General features: G+C 42.3%; 1 protein-coding gene across 1 annotated transcript in view; it reads left to right on the forward strand.

The window, feature by feature from the left end:
- LOC119904772 (nck-associated protein 5-like) overlaps positions 1-18,116 on the forward strand; it is a 143,617-nt gene that overhangs the window by 37,988 nt on the left and 87,513 nt on the right. The window contains 1 exon segment of the mRNA XM_038721458.1: positions 12,291-12,364. Within this exon segment, the coding sequence (XP_038577386.1) occupies positions 12,291-12,364 (74 nt within the window).

The following is an 18,116-nucleotide window of genomic DNA, read 5'->3' on the forward strand; positions in this document are numbered from 1 at the left end:
GGCGAGAAATATCTCTATAAAAACAGACGAGATTGTCACGAGATTGTTGCTGAATAGACCTTTTTTGATTTACTATCTGGGATGCTTTCCTCTCTTGTCCTCACAGGTGAACTTTAGCAGAGTAGGTAATGTTTTCTTACTTCTTTTTCTTCTTTTTCTTTGGATTTCACTTGGTGTCATCAGTTAGAGTCATAAAACAAGTTGTTTCAGGTGTCTTTTTATACATTTTTTGGTAAAAACATAAATTTCTACAGTATGTGAGTATAATTCTCGGCCCATAGAAAGCACCATTGTAAAGTAAGCATTGGCCAAAATGACACAAAACATACCATCAAATTGTTATGAGAATAGGTGAGAAATGCTGGAGAAGCGAGCTGGATAGTGCAGCTAACTCTGAATGGATCCTCCTGAGGGCTTTTGCTCAATCTATAATGTGCCTAATTTCCCGTGAAGGAACACACTCGCTGCTACTTGATCAGCCCTTTCTCTCCGCTCTCGCAAATGCTTCAGCTACAGTACGACTCGGTGCGGCGCCCGTCTGTCAAAGCCTGTATAAACAGAAGCCCAACTTCCCCCTGTGAACCAACCAACATCTGTTTAGCATCAGCCCTCGGCTCTGATCTGCCCCTTCCCCTGTCACTTTCCAAAAGGTTGCTCTCATTCTCCCATGCTCTTTGTCTGTTTTTAAAGTGTTTTCTCTTTTCACCTTCTCAGTTGTGTTTGGTTTAAATCAACGACATCATTGAAAGTGTGTTCCAGATATTGTTGATGTGTACAGCAGAATTAATGACAGCTGCTGTCATTAAATTCTACCACAAGTATGAACGCAGCACTGCTCCTGGGCTACATTGTTGATCAGTTAAGGGGGAGAGGTTCTGCAGGGTTTATGTTGGACAGTTTGGCTTAGGGAAACCAAGATTTGGGAGTGGGAAGGAGTCGGAGAAAATAACATGACAGTCATTTCAATGCTGCAATTTCAACTTGAAACTGGATATGATGATTTGGTACACGTCCTGTAAACGCAGAAAGTCATTGACCCAGTGTTCGGAAATTGCAGTCATCACTTGACCTACAGATGCATAAGCAAAGCTTGCTCTTTCTGTTTAGACCTCAAGTTGTGGTAGAAAAATCTATGATCACTAGTCAAGGTAAGAAATAATTACTCGGCACAGGACAGATTTAGCATCCACAAAAGTAGTTGGACTTGGAGGAAATAAGGAAGACATTTTCACCTTCATGTTTTACGTAAGATTTCATGAGATCCATTGGTTGTGCCGTTCTGTCGGAACCCAGAATACATTGAACTCAAAGATGAATATTTCTATCTTGTTTGCCACAAAATCAGCTGTTGCAGTATTTCATTATGCACTACAGTGCGCATTTTTCTTTTGTTAATCCTTGTCAGTTGCCGGTTAAACAGAGAAAGTGTTGCGGTGAGTAATAGATTGTGACGAAGTTCAGCTCTGACACAAATCAATTCTACATCACAAAAAAATCCATAAGAAGTCAACAACAGTGTGTGTTATCAATGTTAGGTAACTCTCTATACTGTTAGGTGCAATTATATTATACGCTGCAAAGTCAGAATCACCCTTCTTCTTCTTCTTCTTCTTCTATCCCTTTCTGTCAAGACCAGGTAAAAATGTATCCTCTTTCCAATTTTCGATGTCCTTCCTACTGTTTGTTGCTTTCATCTCTCCAGCCTCTCTGATCCTTTCTGTCTCTCACTGGCTTTCTCTCTCTCTGACAGCAGCCCCTCTATTTTCCCTCCTGTGGGTTGCCAGGTCCAGGTTTCCTTTTCATTTCTGTCATCGCCAATCTCCCTCCCACTCCTGGTACACCTGGCTGAATATTGGCCCCCAGATGATAATAAAACCCAGCAACCCCCAGGCTTGTAAACTCTGGGTAGGGCTGCGCCACAGACTCCTACCTCCTGTATGTCCCCTGTTTCCTAGATCCCCATCCTGTCTGGAAACACTGGTACCAGCATGGTCACACTGTGTGTTTGTTTTTATTCCTAAAAGCAGCATTCCTCAACTGCTCCTCCCTGATGTGTGTTTTCGCTGATTTAAAACTGAGGCTGAGAGCAAACGAGAAAGGGAAGAGATTGTTTGGACACAGGAAACAGAGAGAGGGCTGGATATCAAAAATGGAAAAATAAGTATTTGTGAGAAATATCAATACAGACAAAGTTTAATGTGTCGCACGCAAGGCATTTGCATTTTCTCACAAACCTCTTCCAAATCCAATCCATCCTAATCCCCTAACTAGCCTTTATAACAGCAACATTTTCTGACTGAAGTCAGTTTACCAGACACTTAGGGCCAATTTATTAGCAAGAAAACACAAAGTGACAAAATGAAGCAGGCATGAAGAACTACACAACCTCTCCATACTCTCTTCTGTTCATTGTGTAATTTGTTGGGGGCTTTTATTTTGAAACATAAGCTACTGCCGCCCAAATTTGCCTTCTTGGGATGAAAATGAACGTGACTTGTCTTGATTCAGAATCAGTAAAAACACACAAAAACTCAAAAAACGTACATGCATGCACTCATAGGTCTGCAATGCCTTCACCCGCTCCTCCACACAGGTATAGCTCTGTGGAAGTGATCGAATAGCGATGTCAGATCCCATGTATTTCACTCCTCAGCTACTTTTTCTGGTCTCCCCTGTGAGATTTGCACAGTGAACAACTTTGCCACTGTTCCCAACAGGCATGAATGGCCCACTCTGTCAAACCCAAAGAGCAGCGGAGGAGCCCAAACAGACGGGGAGTTATTTGAGCGTTGGACGTATCTTAATGTTTGGAAAGATAATCTGCAGGGATTTGGATTCCTGACGGTGGCGAGGTGTTGATGTTTGGGCTGGGCTGGGCCCTAGGTGCTACTGGAGGAAGAACATCAGATAACACAAACTGCTGAAACTCACTCTAGCTGATGTACAGGCTCCCTTTTGTATCTCAAGTAATCCATATTCCCCGACACTCCTCCATTTGGGGCAGGTAGGCAGATGAAGAATATCCTGCTCACTGGAGGCATTTGTTACTTGAAAGTCCTTGCCTCAATAAGGCTACTGTGTGAGCCTCCACAACTTTACAGTCATTGAGGTTTTAGGTACAATTAAGCGGTACAGTGCTCAGTTTCAGCATCATTTATGGAGCAACGGTTTGTTAACTGTGAGAAAGTAAGAGCTTGACTTGATTATGTTCCTGTAATCCTCAGATTAATTGGGAGATGATAGATGATGCAGATGACGATTCTGCAAAATCCTGGATTACGTTTAATTGCAGCTTTTTCGATATTCATAAACTTTCCACAATATCTATCAGAAAGATTGTGGTTATGGCAAATAAACTGTGGTTATATATGGTTAGAGTTAGGCAAAAAATTGGACCCCATGGCCATAGCCATTTAATTTTTGTACATTCAGTAAATACCTCTCTGTATAGTAAGGGTGGGAATCACCAGAGGCCCCACGATACGATAGTACCACACTAATTATGTCTTGATACGATGTTATTGCAATTTTAAACATATTGCGATATATTGCAATTTATTACCTTTTTTCCAACTTCAGTCTGTGTCCCCATAGGAAAACTTTTTCTTGTGGACTGAAAAAGCAATTGATTTTACTATTTTATATCTCATGCACAATTTATATAATAAAAGATCGATACTTGATATCCGTGTATCGATACAATATTGCCACAGAAAATATTGTGATGCTAAGTTGTATCAATTACAGGATTATAACTTTAATTGTATGGTTGGGGTCAGGCAACTAAATCCCTTGGGGAAAGATTGTGGTTACGTTTTGTCAAACTTTAGTTGCAGGTCTGTGACGTAACCCAAATTGTAGTCTCCTGCACAAAAGTCAGACTCATTATATGCCCATCCACTGACTCGACTTCCACACCGTTACTTTCCATCTTGCTACATAAAGGGAACCCTATCTTCTATACTGGCACTGAACATTGGTAAGTGGACATGACTGAGGTGGGGAATCATCCAATATGGATGTAATTACTAGGGATAATGGACTGATACAGAAATGGACAGTTAGTATGACTTGTAACAACTCTTAAAGATGGACAAGAGCACCCTTGTTGTTAGATTCCCAGGTGATCTCTGAGATGAGCAGTGCAGCCACAACAAACTGCGTTCAGACTGCAGGCCAAAGTGACCCAAATCTGATTTTTTTTGTTCATATGTGACTCAGAGCAGATTTTTTATAACAGCGTAAACAGTCACATAGAATCTGATCTTTTTCAATTCGGATTTGGGCCACTTTCATATGTGGTCGAAATCAGATACAGGTCATTAGAGCCCGAGCACGACCGTATGAGGTCCCTATTGAATTTGCTAAGAGTACTTTTTTTTTTTTTTTCTGCAAAGTAGGCTCCATTGACGGGGCCTAAACATACTCTAAAACTCACCAAAATTTGCAAACATGTCAGAACTGGTGAAAAATTTTGTATTTTATGGGTTTCGCGCATGGGCGTGGCAAAATGACTCGTTAGCGAGTCCTAGAAAACCTAGAAAATTCACGTTCAACCTACATGTACGAAATTTTCTGGGGACATGTATCATATCAAGACGCACAAAAAAGCCTCAAGAACCCATACCCTAAAGTCAACAGGAAGTCGGCCATTTTGAATTTTACGGCCATTTTTGGATGATTTACACACTCCATACTTTAACGAACTCCTCCTAGGGATTTAGTCGGATCGACGTCAAATTTCTGCTGTACCTTCTAAAGGCATTGACGATGAAAAGTTGTGCTATTTACGAGTTTTCATCAATGGGCGTGTCTGTGGTGTCGATGATTCGCCATGACACAGGAAGTTGTTGTAACTTCAGTGTACATGCTCACATCTGGACCAAAGTGTACATGTAGGATGAGAGTCCCGCCCTGAACACATGTACATGCCGACATTCACACACAGTCATAGCGCCACCTGCTGGCAACAGGAAGTGACCTTTAACAAAGCAGCCCCCGCCGCACGTTTCACCTACGTGCACGAATTTTCTGTGGTACGTGTATCTTGTCCAGACGCACAAAAAAGTCTCTTGGAGCCATAGCCTAAACCCAACAGGAAGTCGGCCATTTTGAATTTTACGGCCATTTTTAGATGATTTACACACAAAATTCTGTTGTGCCTTCTAAAGGCATTGAAGATGAAAAGTTGTGCTATTTGCGAGTTTTCGTCAATGGGCGTGTCCGTGGCGTGGCATCAAAGATCAACTCTTCGCCATGACACAGGAAGTTGTTGTAACTTCAGTGTATATGCTCACATCTGCACCAAACTGTACATGTAGGATGAGAGTCCCGCCCTGAACACATGTACATGCTGACATTCACCCACAGTCATAGCGCCACCTGCTGGCAACAGGAAGTGACCTTTAACGAAGCAGCCCCCGCCGCACGTTTCACCTACGTGCACGAATTTTCTGTGGTACGTGTATCTTGTCCAGATGCACAAAAAAGCCTCTTGGAGCGATGCCCTAAAACCAACAGGAAGTCGACCATTTTGAATTTTACGTCAAATTTTGGATGATTTACACACTTCGTACTTTAACGAACTCCTCCTAGGGATTTAGTCCGACCGACTTCAAAATTCTGTTGTGCCTTCTAAAGGCATTGAAGATGAAAAGTTGTGCTATTTGCGAGTTTTCGTCAATGGGCGTGTCCATGGCGTGGCATCAAAGATCAGCTCTTCGCCATGACACAGGAAGTTGTTGTAACTTCAGTGTATATGCTCACATCTGCACCAAACTGTACATGTAGGATGAGAGTCCCGCCCTGAACACATGTACATGCTGACATTCACCCACAGTCATAGCGCCACCTGCTGGCAACAGGAAGTGACCTTTAACGAAGCAGCCCCCGCCGCACGTTTCATCTACGTGCACAAATTTTCTGTGGTACGTGTATCTTGTCCAGATGCACAAAAAAGCCTCTTGGAGTGATGCCCTAAAACCAACAGGAAGTCGACCATTTTGAATTTTACGTCAAATTTTGGATGATTTACACACTTCGTACTTTAACGAACTGAATGAAGATGAAAAGTTGTGCTATTTGCGAGTTTTCGTCAATGGGTGTGTCCGTGGCGTGGCGTCAAAGATCAACTCTTCGCCATGACACAGGAAGTTGTTGTAACTTCAGTGTACATGCTCACATCTGAACCAAACTTTACGTGCTTGATAACTGTCCCACCCCGAAGACATCTACATGCCAATACCGATTTATATTCATAGCGGCAAGTGCTATGTAGCTCCACATAGGGAACACAGGAAGTGACATATAGCACCTTCATGCGGCGTCGGAACCGCGTAGCAAATTCACAGCCGCACCGGCAGAGCTCCAGAATGTGCAACTCGGCCGGCTCACACCCGGACGCGCTACAAGTGCGAGGGCCCGCCCAACGCTGCTTGCAGCTTTAATTTAGTTTATTATTTTGATTTATTTAAATTTTTAATATATCTTAACACACAAACACACGTTACTGTGTCATTTACTTAGTTTATTTTAATTTTGAATACACACACACATATGCTTACTGTTTTATTTATTTATTTTAATTTAATATATTATTTTCATTTTCCAACATTCTAACACACACATGCTTATTGTTTTTACTTTTTTAAAAATATTATATTATGGAAGTTTTACATTTTTAAAAAATTCTTATTATTTTATTTTGTATTAACACACACAAACACAACTTTTGCTGTTTTATTTCCTTATCTAATGAAATGTATGAAATTAATTGTCCTTATGTACTTTATATGTTGCTTTGGCAATATTGTTGCTATACATTAATGCCAATAAAGCTAAATTGAAAAAATTTGAATTTGAGAGAGTTGTGGGGCATTTGCGTTAATATTTGTCATAAATCAGGAGAAATGTAACCCCCGGGAGGAAAACAGGAGAGGTCAATGAAATATGGCATACTTGCTAACCCTCCCGTGAAAATCGGGAGGTTTAGCAAGTATGAGCAAACCGGAGCTAATCTTAGTAGCCTCCTTGTTCACTTCTGTACGACAGGATGCTGTGTATGACATTGTATCATTCTTCTGCACATGAGGGTCACTTGCAGGCCATGGCCAGTTCACACCTCAGTCTGATATGGGCCACATTTAAACAATAATATGAACTGTCAATCAAAAAAATCTGGATCTGGGCAATAAATCTGAATTCATAGTTTTCAGTCATGGGACATGTGCGGTGACCTGGAGGGCAAAACAACAGACCAAGATAGCGGTTCACACCGGACTACGTCGTAGAGACACTGCAAAAGCAGTTCAATCTTATTTGGATCACCTCTCAACTCAAGAAAAAGATTGATATTGACACAAACGCAGTTTGACAAACGCAGTTTGTGTCAATATCTAAAAGTGCTGGGTACTTGCTATCCATATACAAGACCTGCTGCCATATTTTGTGTTTTTGTATTTCCGCCGTTAAAAACCGTCAGGTCCCTGCCAGCGCTCAACTGCTGTAATGTTTTGCTTACCTTGCAGGGAATCCCTCACTTAACACAGCTCAGGCTTGTCTCCACGTCGATTAGTGCATGTGAAAGCACAACAACCATCCTGCATTTTGCTCTCCAAGTGAACATTTTCCTTTGAATGTGATGTCACATGAAAACTATGAATTGAGCACTGTGAACGTATCCAATGAGTAGAGGTCATGACCTTGTTTCTGCCCACTCCACATCTAAATCTTTATTCTGTCTTTACAAGAATCAGTCAATCAACAATTTCCTTTATGGATCCATCAAACTATCGTGATACAGGAAACAGGTGTACTTCTTTATACGACTGCAGCATGATAAAAACATTCAGGATCACGTCTATCTCTGATGCTAAATCATATCGTATCTTTTTCCCAAGTGAAAAAAATCACATGAGTAGCTGCACAACTCCATTGATAAAAGGCAGGGCTATCAGCTCGGTCTGAGGATATGAGAGCTTGATGGCTGAGCTGATACTATGACACCAGGTCATTAGGATGGTGTTACGGAGGAGTTATGACCTCTGAGGGAAGGATCATCAGCACAAAGCCCCAAAACATGCTGATAAGAATAATGAATTTAACCAAGGCTGGCTGATATGCAGAGACCTGATACAAGCAGAGGCAGGTTTATAGAAATCTGCACACAGAGGCCATTAGTCATACTGATTAGTTCATTACCTAGTCATGATAGGATCACAGTCATCCTGAATTATATTGGCGTATGGGAATATGTTTTCATTGATGCTGATTTAATTTGTTATGTTTACATCTTTGCTAACTTTGTACATATAAACTTTGGAGTATTGGATGGCAAGAGTATTTGGCTGCAAACCCAGTCGTATCTTTGGCAGGAGGCCAAGACTAACAGACACATCAGATGTGGTGTATCTCCCACACCTTGAAAAGTCACTGTCATAATTCATTCTCAAGTGTGCCATAAAAATACACCCAGAAAGAAATCTTACATTCTATTGGCATAACCTTTGACTTGCAGTAGCCCACGTGGGAGCTCTCTCTGTCAAACCTGCAGCTCAGGGTTTGCAGTTGGTTTTAAAGTCCCAGAAGCCACGCTGGTATGTCATCAGTCTGAGCAAAATCTGTGACAAGCAGAGATAGGTAGGTGTGGCGGGTTGAGATGCAGGGATAGGAGTGGGTAGAGGTTGTGACCTTGTCTTTGGCAGGGTCCGATTCCCAGAGCTCACAGCAGGGGCTGCAGGCTTTGAGAAAGGTGGCTTATCTGTAACGCCAGCCTGAGCCTCTGATCAAGGTGGTGGAGGAAATTCACTGCATCAAAGACTTCAAGGGACACTGACCTCTGCCGCACTTGGGTCACACTTTTATCTAGCTTGAGGTTTATTTGTTTTTTCCAGTCAACTCCAAAAGGCCTGTATAAGTACCAGACGTTTGTCTAGGATGCGACTCCATCCCTCTTAATGTTCAAGAATGTGTGAAAGAGCAGAGCGTGCTTGCAAGAGCTCACATGGATGAGTAATGCATCTGATGTTTTATTACTGAAAAGTCGGGACTGTTAATCTTAAACAGATTGCATTTGGTTTGTGTGTCAGCCAATCTGTCTGTTTGCATGTTTTGTCTTTTAACAGAAGTGTTTATATTTTTTTACCCCTTCTTTTTTCGCCCCTCCCTGCTCCTCAGTTCCCAAACAGTGGGGGACGGCACTCACATTTTAAAATTTCATAAAGGCACACGAACAGTTGGAGGGGACTGGATATGGGACTCAAGGCGTGCACAAGGCGGGGGGGCTGCTTCCTAATCAAACTCTCTAACACACACACATGAGTGAACTGAGAACCTGCGGTCATAGAGCAAGAACATCAGCAAACACATTACCTGCCAGGTTAACCCTAGATCAGCCCATGCTCACATCATCCCAGCAAAAAGCTTTATCTTTAATGAAATATTAGGAAATGTCGAACTAAAAAACGTACCATGGTGTAAACCTAGCACTTAAAAATGGCTTTCAATATTCTACATACAGTTTCAAACGCAAAAAGTGTATTTATTCCCATGCAACTGAACATATTTGTCCTTTAGGGAGCTGGTAGAGTGGAGGAAAAATAAAAATAAAGATAAAAAAACCCTAAACAAATCCAGTAGGTCCTTTTCCTTGGCATGAAAATGAGGACATTTGAAGAAACTGAATACAACAAACAAAATTATGTTCCTTTAAAATGAAAATTACATGTAGCAGTTGATCAGAACCAAATTCAGTTTCGTTCACAACAGTCTCCTGAAGGTCTACCCTCTAAGTGCACATCTTCTTGCTGTCTGGGAAAGTATATTAGGATTTAAAAAAAAAAAAAACTCTTTATGATTTAGTATACTGTGGAGGTGATTACGCACTCCTTATGAGCTTACAGCTCTTAGAACGTTTTTACCGCTGTAAGGAATTGTTGGGCTGTACGGCAGATGCAGTGGCCCCACCGTTCCTGAGAAATATGCCTCTGATAAAGTCTAGAGTCAGTAAATTCAGTTCTTTTTCAGTCCACACGTGAGTGCCTGGGCCTCGTGGGAACGGTGCAGCTTTCACACACGCCGTTAAACCGTCAGAAATAATGCCTGGCTGAAGATATAACACTCTGCATTACATACATGAGTCATGCTTTAAATCACCGCTTTAAATACCCTCCCATTTCACATGACAACAAGCATGCTGCATTCTCAGCATTCCTTCATGTGTGCTGGGGATTATTTCAGTGGCCTGTTATTAGGAGAGGTCTATGCGATGACAACATAGACTTAGGTAGCTTTACTTCATGTTTGATGTGGCCTGTAAATATTTCCCCTGACATGGGGCTTTCACGAAGAAGGTTCCCCTTTGTGCAGCAGCCGCAGTCATTATGGGATCGCGTTGCTAATGGTCTTTCGGAGACAGACGTTTTGCCCCAGACAGTTTATTTGTCTGCTTGAGAAAAAAAAAGTCACACATTTCTCTCTTGGCCATATTTGCCTAATGGTTACCCAGAGTGCCCTTGACTGGCAACTCAGCAGGAAACCTGGGCCTTTGCCATGTTCTGCTGGCATCGGGGCAAGCTGGTGGGGATGGGTATCTTTGAGTGGCAGGCTCAGATGGGAGATTAAGTGCAATAACTGCTTCAGAAGCAGCAGTGGGAGAGCGGCACCCCAGCAAGAGCAAGGAGACACAACAACTGCACTTACTGTATTTAGACCAGCAGCTTGTGCTTCTGAACATCTGGCCTAATGTGAGTTTACTGTCAAGGCCACAGGTTAAAAAAGCCCATGGAGTGATAGCAGACATACAGGGGAAGGTGGGTAACAGGGAGGTCAGAATCACCCCGTAACATTATTCAATTATTATTTAAAGTTCTTGAGCTGTGGTATAGGTGTGAAAATACTGAGCGTCAACAGAGTGAATACACAAACAAACCTGTATCGTTTTTGTGTTAAAGAAGTGGTAAATTTTTAAGGCTGGTGTAGCATTGTAGGGTAACATGTTTTTTTTATCCACCCAGTGCAGATTCACAATGTGGTTCTCCAGAAGTGTGCATAGTTTTGATGTCCTATTGTTCCAAAATTCACATTTCCATATACACCTAACAGTTTTATTGTGCACATGCAATTATTATTTTATTTTCATGGTATAACAACAGGGGTCCTCCGAAAAGTTTGAAAACTACAGGCACTGTGTTTGTCTTTCGATTCCCTGGGGATTCAAATGTTGTTATTCAAAAGAACTTTAATTTTTGCCAGCAACTAATTAGAGAACTGAGATTACAACAGCAGTAAAGAAAAATAAATGCTCAGAGGCAGCCAAAATAAAAAAATAAAATCAATAAGACATTTGCAGTAAAAAAGGCTTTATGGGTACTTTATGATCTAAAGAGAAGAAAAAATAAATATCTCACAGATTCTATACTTTCTTTCTCCTAGACTGAGATTCCTGACTTAGTGACCTCTTCATGGGAATCCCCATTTGTGAATTACACTCTGCGAGCACATGAACAGTGTCTAGAAATCAATGGAGAGCATCTGTCCCACTGAGATAACTGTTTACCCAGGAGATGCGTCACGAGCTGTCAAGCTAACATCTAATTAATTAGACTTAAACCTAGAACACACTGATCTGACAGCATCAAGTCACAACTGGCGGTGTTATGTACTGTAGTTAGACCTCAAATGTCTGGAAACCCAGATGGTTGAGGTATGGTGCTTATGTGGCCTATTTCTTACAGCTGAATCCCCCTTTTCTGCTTCATGTAGTCGGACCAATAAGAGGCAAATTGTTAGGCCATAGCCAAGAAATCCTGACATCTGCTTTTTCCATTCTGCTCTTAGACTTAGCTCATTTGGTCTGTGCTGTAACTCAGTAGCGCACATTTTGTGAGTGCGGGGCTATTCCCAGCTGACATTACACAGCTGGGCTCGCTTCTGGGCCAGCCGTTAGAAGTTACCCAGAGGTGCTTCTGGAGTTACACACAGTGAGAAGAGAGGGAGAAAGAGACTCAACTGATTAATCACACCTTTTTTAAAAGTACTTCTGTTCTGTGACGCTGTTTTTCACACATTTATGAAAACAAAGTGGAGGAAATACACAGTCCAGGCATGATTTTACAGCATCTCATCAATGAATGGTCATTGTTGTTATTACTTGGCTCAGGTGAAAGTATTTAAGATGAAGACACTGGTTAAAGTTTGCCTGTGTTTCTAATATATACTGTCTATATTCAGCATGTGCATTTGGACACTGACTCCACTGCTTACTTTTGGCTTTTCTCATCTCTTCTTGGCAGGAATACATGGACGCCAACAAATGCATTGACGAGCTTCTCAAGCAGCTTGAGGAGGAGCGCCGAAATGTCCGAAGGTAAGACGCTCTTAAGATTTTTGGGCAGATGTTTTATTGCCTAAGGACATCCGCAGCTGCACGCAATCCATTCCCAACCAGAGGCAGCAGAACAATGTTGTTGGTTTTGAGGGCGAGACGAGCTTTATACGCTGTTCCTGAGAAATGCTTTTTGTGTTGGAAGCACTCTGAAAAGTGGCAGACAAAGGGGTAACTCTGCTCCCAGTGTGGGGTTGACCGGGGGCATTTCTCATGGAGGTCCTTTGGAGCGGATTTGCCCAGACAATGGGAATGAAGAGCTTATGGAGATGCCAATCTAATGACCTTGTCCCCTCGATGCTCCTATCACCGTAGCCCTTCCAGCAAAGCACTGCCTCCATAGGAAAAAGAGACAATTTTTTAAACTTCACCCTCTTTTGTACAACCCTCTCTCCATCTCAATGGAGCTGTATTCCCTCAGCTCAAAGTAATTTTCCCCCTGAGTGAGCACAGAGGGGCTGGGGGTTGGACACAAGAGATAGGGGTCTCGGGGTGGGTGGCTGGGGGGCTGGATGACCACTGACCGTCCCCTTTACTAGGCCATGGCAGCCCTTTAATAATGGAAGTGATGTGTAAAGGAATGACCCTCACGTCTATGTCATCCCCACCCCTCTTTAGAAGACATGGGAGTCATCTTTGCTGACACCCGGAGTGACCTAATAGCCACTGAGAAAGACCAAAATGTCTTTGTAGGGACTGACCCATGTTTGGCCCGGAGGACCAAGTGGTTTCAAAGCCATGAACTTGTACTGACTCCCAGCAGTTGGAGTGGCTGTCATAACCACGTTCAGCATGATTGTGGATGTTTGGTAAATTGCTTATTGTTGTAATTTTCTATTATTATTACAGACATTAAAGTCTGATGTGTCATTTTAGTCACGCTAGAGACATGGCTCTAGGTAGGGAACAAGTGTGAGTTTGTGTTGTAACATAATTTACAGAACCCCCTTAAAACTCTTGAATGTGCCTTTGCCTTGTAGAGAGTATTGTACTTTGTCACAATAAAAGCTGGATTTACTTCAATGGAACACCCAGGGTGAGGCTGTATGGTGTAAACTTAACTTCAGACTTGACGAAGGATCTGCCGTTTGAAGTGAACCCTTTTATACAGAGGATCAGATAAGAGTCTGTTGCATACTGGTCAGTGCAGGATTTGTAGCTCGCGTTCAGCTGAGGGCAAGTGCTAGATACGAAGACAATACAAGCTTCTACTGAGCATCAGTGGTTCAGCAGGATACAGTGACAGGTACTAACACAAGAATTTCTGCACAGTTGAGATGAAACCACCGAGCCATTGTAAAGAAACCACCATATATGTAGCTAGTGCTTTAAAAAATCCCTCATTTATTTGAAGCACAAAGTTTTTTTAGAAATAACACACCAACAGGCAGGATTTGTGCACATTTCTTTTCCAGTGTTGGTTGATTCAGAGTGACGACAGTGATAAATGACTTCACAAAGGCTTTTGTTCAGCTAAAACATAGACCCCAAGTCAAAAAAACCGCCTCCTTCCTCTTCTTAAGCAGCATCTCACAATGCTATAAATGTCTCCCTCCACCCATCAGAATATGGGGCCCATCCATCCGTCAAGAGGAGAAAGAGAAGCCCCTTACATTCCTCTAGTTCTCTGCATCCCTACTTCATGACCCAGTGACCCGCTGCATTCATGTCACTCATTGTACCATATTATTGGGTAGTTTCACGCTGGTGAAATACACAGATAGGACAATCATGATTTTTAAATCAGACTACTTTTTCAAGTTAGTAATCATGTAGGTATATCAAATATTCCTGTCTTTGTGTCAAGTGAACACGCAATACGATTTCCTCTGTGTTGTGGCTATTATTTTTTCCTTATAGGAGAGACTCTGAGAGGAATTCTCCACAAAATATCTAACCTTTGAGCGATGAATACGAACTGCCTTTTGGACTGAAAGGTCACTCTTAACAGTTTTATGAGGACAACAGCTGAAGTAAGCTTCGAACTACGGCCCGTGAATATAACGGCTCATCCAACACCAACGCAGGTAACACTTACTATAATGTCCTCGCACACTCGGAAGTCTTGTACACAGATTGGATGAATCAACTCTGACTATGAAAGAACCACCATTATCTGCAAAAAAGTCCACTATAAACATCTCAGAGCCACATTTCACACCTACAGCATTTAATAGTGGAAAGATAGATTTTTAATAACACAAACACATGAACTAAAGATAGCTTTCAACTTGTTTTTGATTATACGTCAAAAGCATCTGCTGCATCCACAACATCCTAAAGCCCCACGCATGCACACACAGACACTCACACACAATCTCTTGCACACAGTCGCAGCATCATTGCTCAATGGAGCACAAAGCCCCAGTGGGATGCTGGCCGGGCTTTCCTGCTCCCCCTATTCAACGCGACCACGTCCTTGACAGACGGACACAAAAGCTCAGCAGCACAGTGTCAACATCAGATGGAGCAAATCCAAATTTGGCAACATTAGCTGCAGCGTACAGTAGGACGTTGACCTGGGGTTTCCAGTTATTCATTATTTGTGTGCTCTGATTAAATATGATCAAATGTCTTTAAAGGTTTGCAATGTCATTAGTGGTGGCCTTTAAATGCGGGTGACGCACAGTGTTGTAAATTAGATGTGTTGAGGAAAATAGAGTTTATTTAAGACTTCTTTCAGCTGAGTGACAGACATGTGTGGGAAGGACATATGGATGTTCTGCGGCGTTAAAAAGCATGACGGGTGGGGAGTGAGTTTGCATGACCTCTTTCTGACAAGCTGCTGTGTCAAGGCACCGTGACTGTGTAATCTTCCCTGTGGATTAAAACAATGTAGATTAGATTCTTTCCACTCTATCACCCATTGTCCCTCACTGTGCTGAGCTGGTTTTTGTTTTTCCCTGAATCTTCGTTTGACCTTGTTTGTGGCGGGTCGAGTGTGGCCAGCATCAGGTCACACGGCCCGACACTGGCCTCACCTGCCATTTTCTGCCTGCTGGAGCAGATGGTGTTCGTTGGTGACCCCTTCCACACCTTGGTGGACAGGGGAGGGACAAGGAGGAATGAGGAGGGTGGCCGGCAGGCAGGGGCCCCGCTCCGAGTGACTGGGAGCTGTGGAAGGAGGAGGCGGGGGACTCAGCTGGAGATCCACTGGGCTTAGGACAGGTTGCGTGGAGCAGGCGGCTGCAGCCCAAGCCCAAGCCAAAAGGACATTAGATACGACATCTGCTAATCAATAAGCTATTTGTCATGTTCATAGAGCAACTGCACTTGGAAGATGCTGAGTTAGAAAGTGGAGGTCAGATCAGATGTGCGCTTATCTGAGGGATTAAAGGTAATAGGTCTTTAATTTCTCTAAATAAATTAGCCTGTGGGCAGAATTGAAAATTGACTAGTTTTGTCCCGTAGCTGCTCAACATATATTCCCATTTGCCCTTGTCTGCTCAGACAACTTGGAATTGGAGATTTTGGATTTCGGATTTGAAAGCAGCGATCAGAGACTTTTTAGAGTTTTTAAACTGTAATTTTATTTTTAAATGTCTGTCCATCGCTATAATTCCCTTTGTGTCATTTGGATTAGCTTATTCCAAATTATTTTTATTGTTTAAGCTCTTATGATGACAGAGCCACTTATCACTTAAGTGTACACAAATGGCAACAATTATTTCAAATGAAGTTTACGACTTCAAAAATGTCTCAAAAACCCCTTTGAGAGGCTTTGAGTGCTTCCTAAATTTTTCATTTAGGGGACACTGATGGAAGAGAATGTCCTTGCACTCCTATGGCAATGCCAAGGTTAAGTGAGCAAGAAAGAAATGTGTGAGTGTACACACACGGGAGAAATAGAACTCCGGAGCATGGAGCTGGGAAACAGCTTTACAAATCTGGACCTTGCTGATGTTACTACAAGGCATATCTGGCCTCAAAGACGCCTGTGTGCTGCCGGCGGTCTGAGCAGGATGAAAGGCTGTAATCCTCAGCTGAAGTATGTGGCGAGGACTGTTCTGTCGATGAGGAGGTGGATAGGGTTCAGCCTCCCGCAAACCCACCAACGCCCCAAGGATCCGCCGTCTCGCTTGGGCGAGAGCCATGCGTTTTACAACTTTAATTGGATAAGTTGACCGGTCTAATGCAATAATTTGATCATGCTAAGCTCCGAAGAGATCTAATGCACTCCCAAAGTATATTTGTGTGCCCTCTGAAGTGAATGCCTTAGCCTAATCTATCCATTAGAGGTCACTTTACGGCCCAGGAGTCCAGACTCCAAAATATCTCAAAGGAGCAGTCAGTGGGTAAATAAACCAATCCATGAGACCTTCATCGGAGCCTTTAGGCAGTGGTGGAATTTGGTAAACAGACTGTGGGTATTTTTCTGAAGATTTTCTTTTTACAATAAGAAACCCATGATTATGGCTTGAGGGGAGGATAACCCTGAGCAATCTGATGCTAAAATAGGAGGTTATTATTCCAAACATGCATGTTGCTATCAGCAAAAAGCTTTTCTCATCTACCATAGCTTGGTTGGTAGCATAAAGTTGCATCTTATTGATCCTACCTTTACTGGTCAGTCGGAGCTGGTAACTGCGAACATGATGAAGATGAGCTCCCCAAAGCAATTAGTTAAAGAGGTAACACTGATGGTGTAAGTTAACACTTGTCTAGTTTGGACACACTCGTCTCCCGAGTCCTGTTTACCAGGCGCTCCAGCCCTGATTCGTGTGCAAAGTCCCGGCTAAATACATGCATCCGTTTTATGGAGCTTATGAGAGGAAGAGGTTAATCGAATGGGTTAATGAAGCCTTTTACTGACACTCCCTCAAGGTCGTTTCATAGCTGGTTGCATTGCCACATTCCCATGCACACTGGACAAGAGTACTTAAGCAATGATATGCTATTCACCATAAGCCTTCATGTTTCTTTTCTACAGCATCCAAGGTTGCATATAAAGCTAAGCAGCTGCCTACTGCACTTATTCTGAAAAATAATCAATACTTAGCATAATGGATCTAACCTTTCCCTGCAGATATAGTTGTAATAAACATTTTTTGTTGCTGCCAGCTGGGATGTAGTGGTTTCACAACATGAATATGCAGTGTTTTATGTGACTACGTGACATGTATTCTTGGCATTTGGATGGTATTATCTGCATTCCTAGAAGCAATTAACTGTGTTTAAGAGCTGAGTCTTTTTCAGTAGGGTCTTGCATAATCGCTAATTACCACTGTTGTTTGTCTAAGTGAGTTCTCAGACACTAATTTGAATGCCTTGTGCTGTAAAAAAAAAACAAACAAACAAAAAAAACCACTTCAATTATGCACTGGTTCAGAATATAGCATTTTTTATCAGATTTTCAGTCACTCTGGCATTGCCAATTGTACGTTTCATTAAATGAAGGTTCGCACAACATTCAGGTCTATTAATTTTAGTTGAGTTCCTCTCCATTGTGCAATGAAAAGACTTTTTTTTATCAAGATGAGCTTTAGGAGAATGTGCTAGGACTCCTTTTGTGCTCATGAAAGCGTGCAGTTATTTTGACTGTGTGTGCTGCACAGCGCTTTGGAAAACATCCCCATATTAAGATAAGAAGAGTGATAGATCCTGTGTGGTTTTTACTGTTGATAGATCCTGTGTGGTTTGGATTGTTGAGAGATCCCGTGTGGGTTTGGCTGGTGGAAGTCACAGTGGTTGCATCCACGCTATTTACCTTCAGCTCAGGGCTCTATGGAAAAAC

The sequence above is a fragment of the Micropterus salmoides genome, unplaced genomic scaffold (assembly GCF_014851395.1).
Source record: "Micropterus salmoides isolate LMB-PRFRI ecotype aquatic unplaced genomic scaffold, ASM1485139v1 Ms_hic_scaffold_1, whole genome shotgun sequence".
NCBI classification, from domain to species: Eukaryota; Metazoa; Chordata; class Actinopteri; order Centrarchiformes; family Centrarchidae; genus Micropterus; species Micropterus salmoides.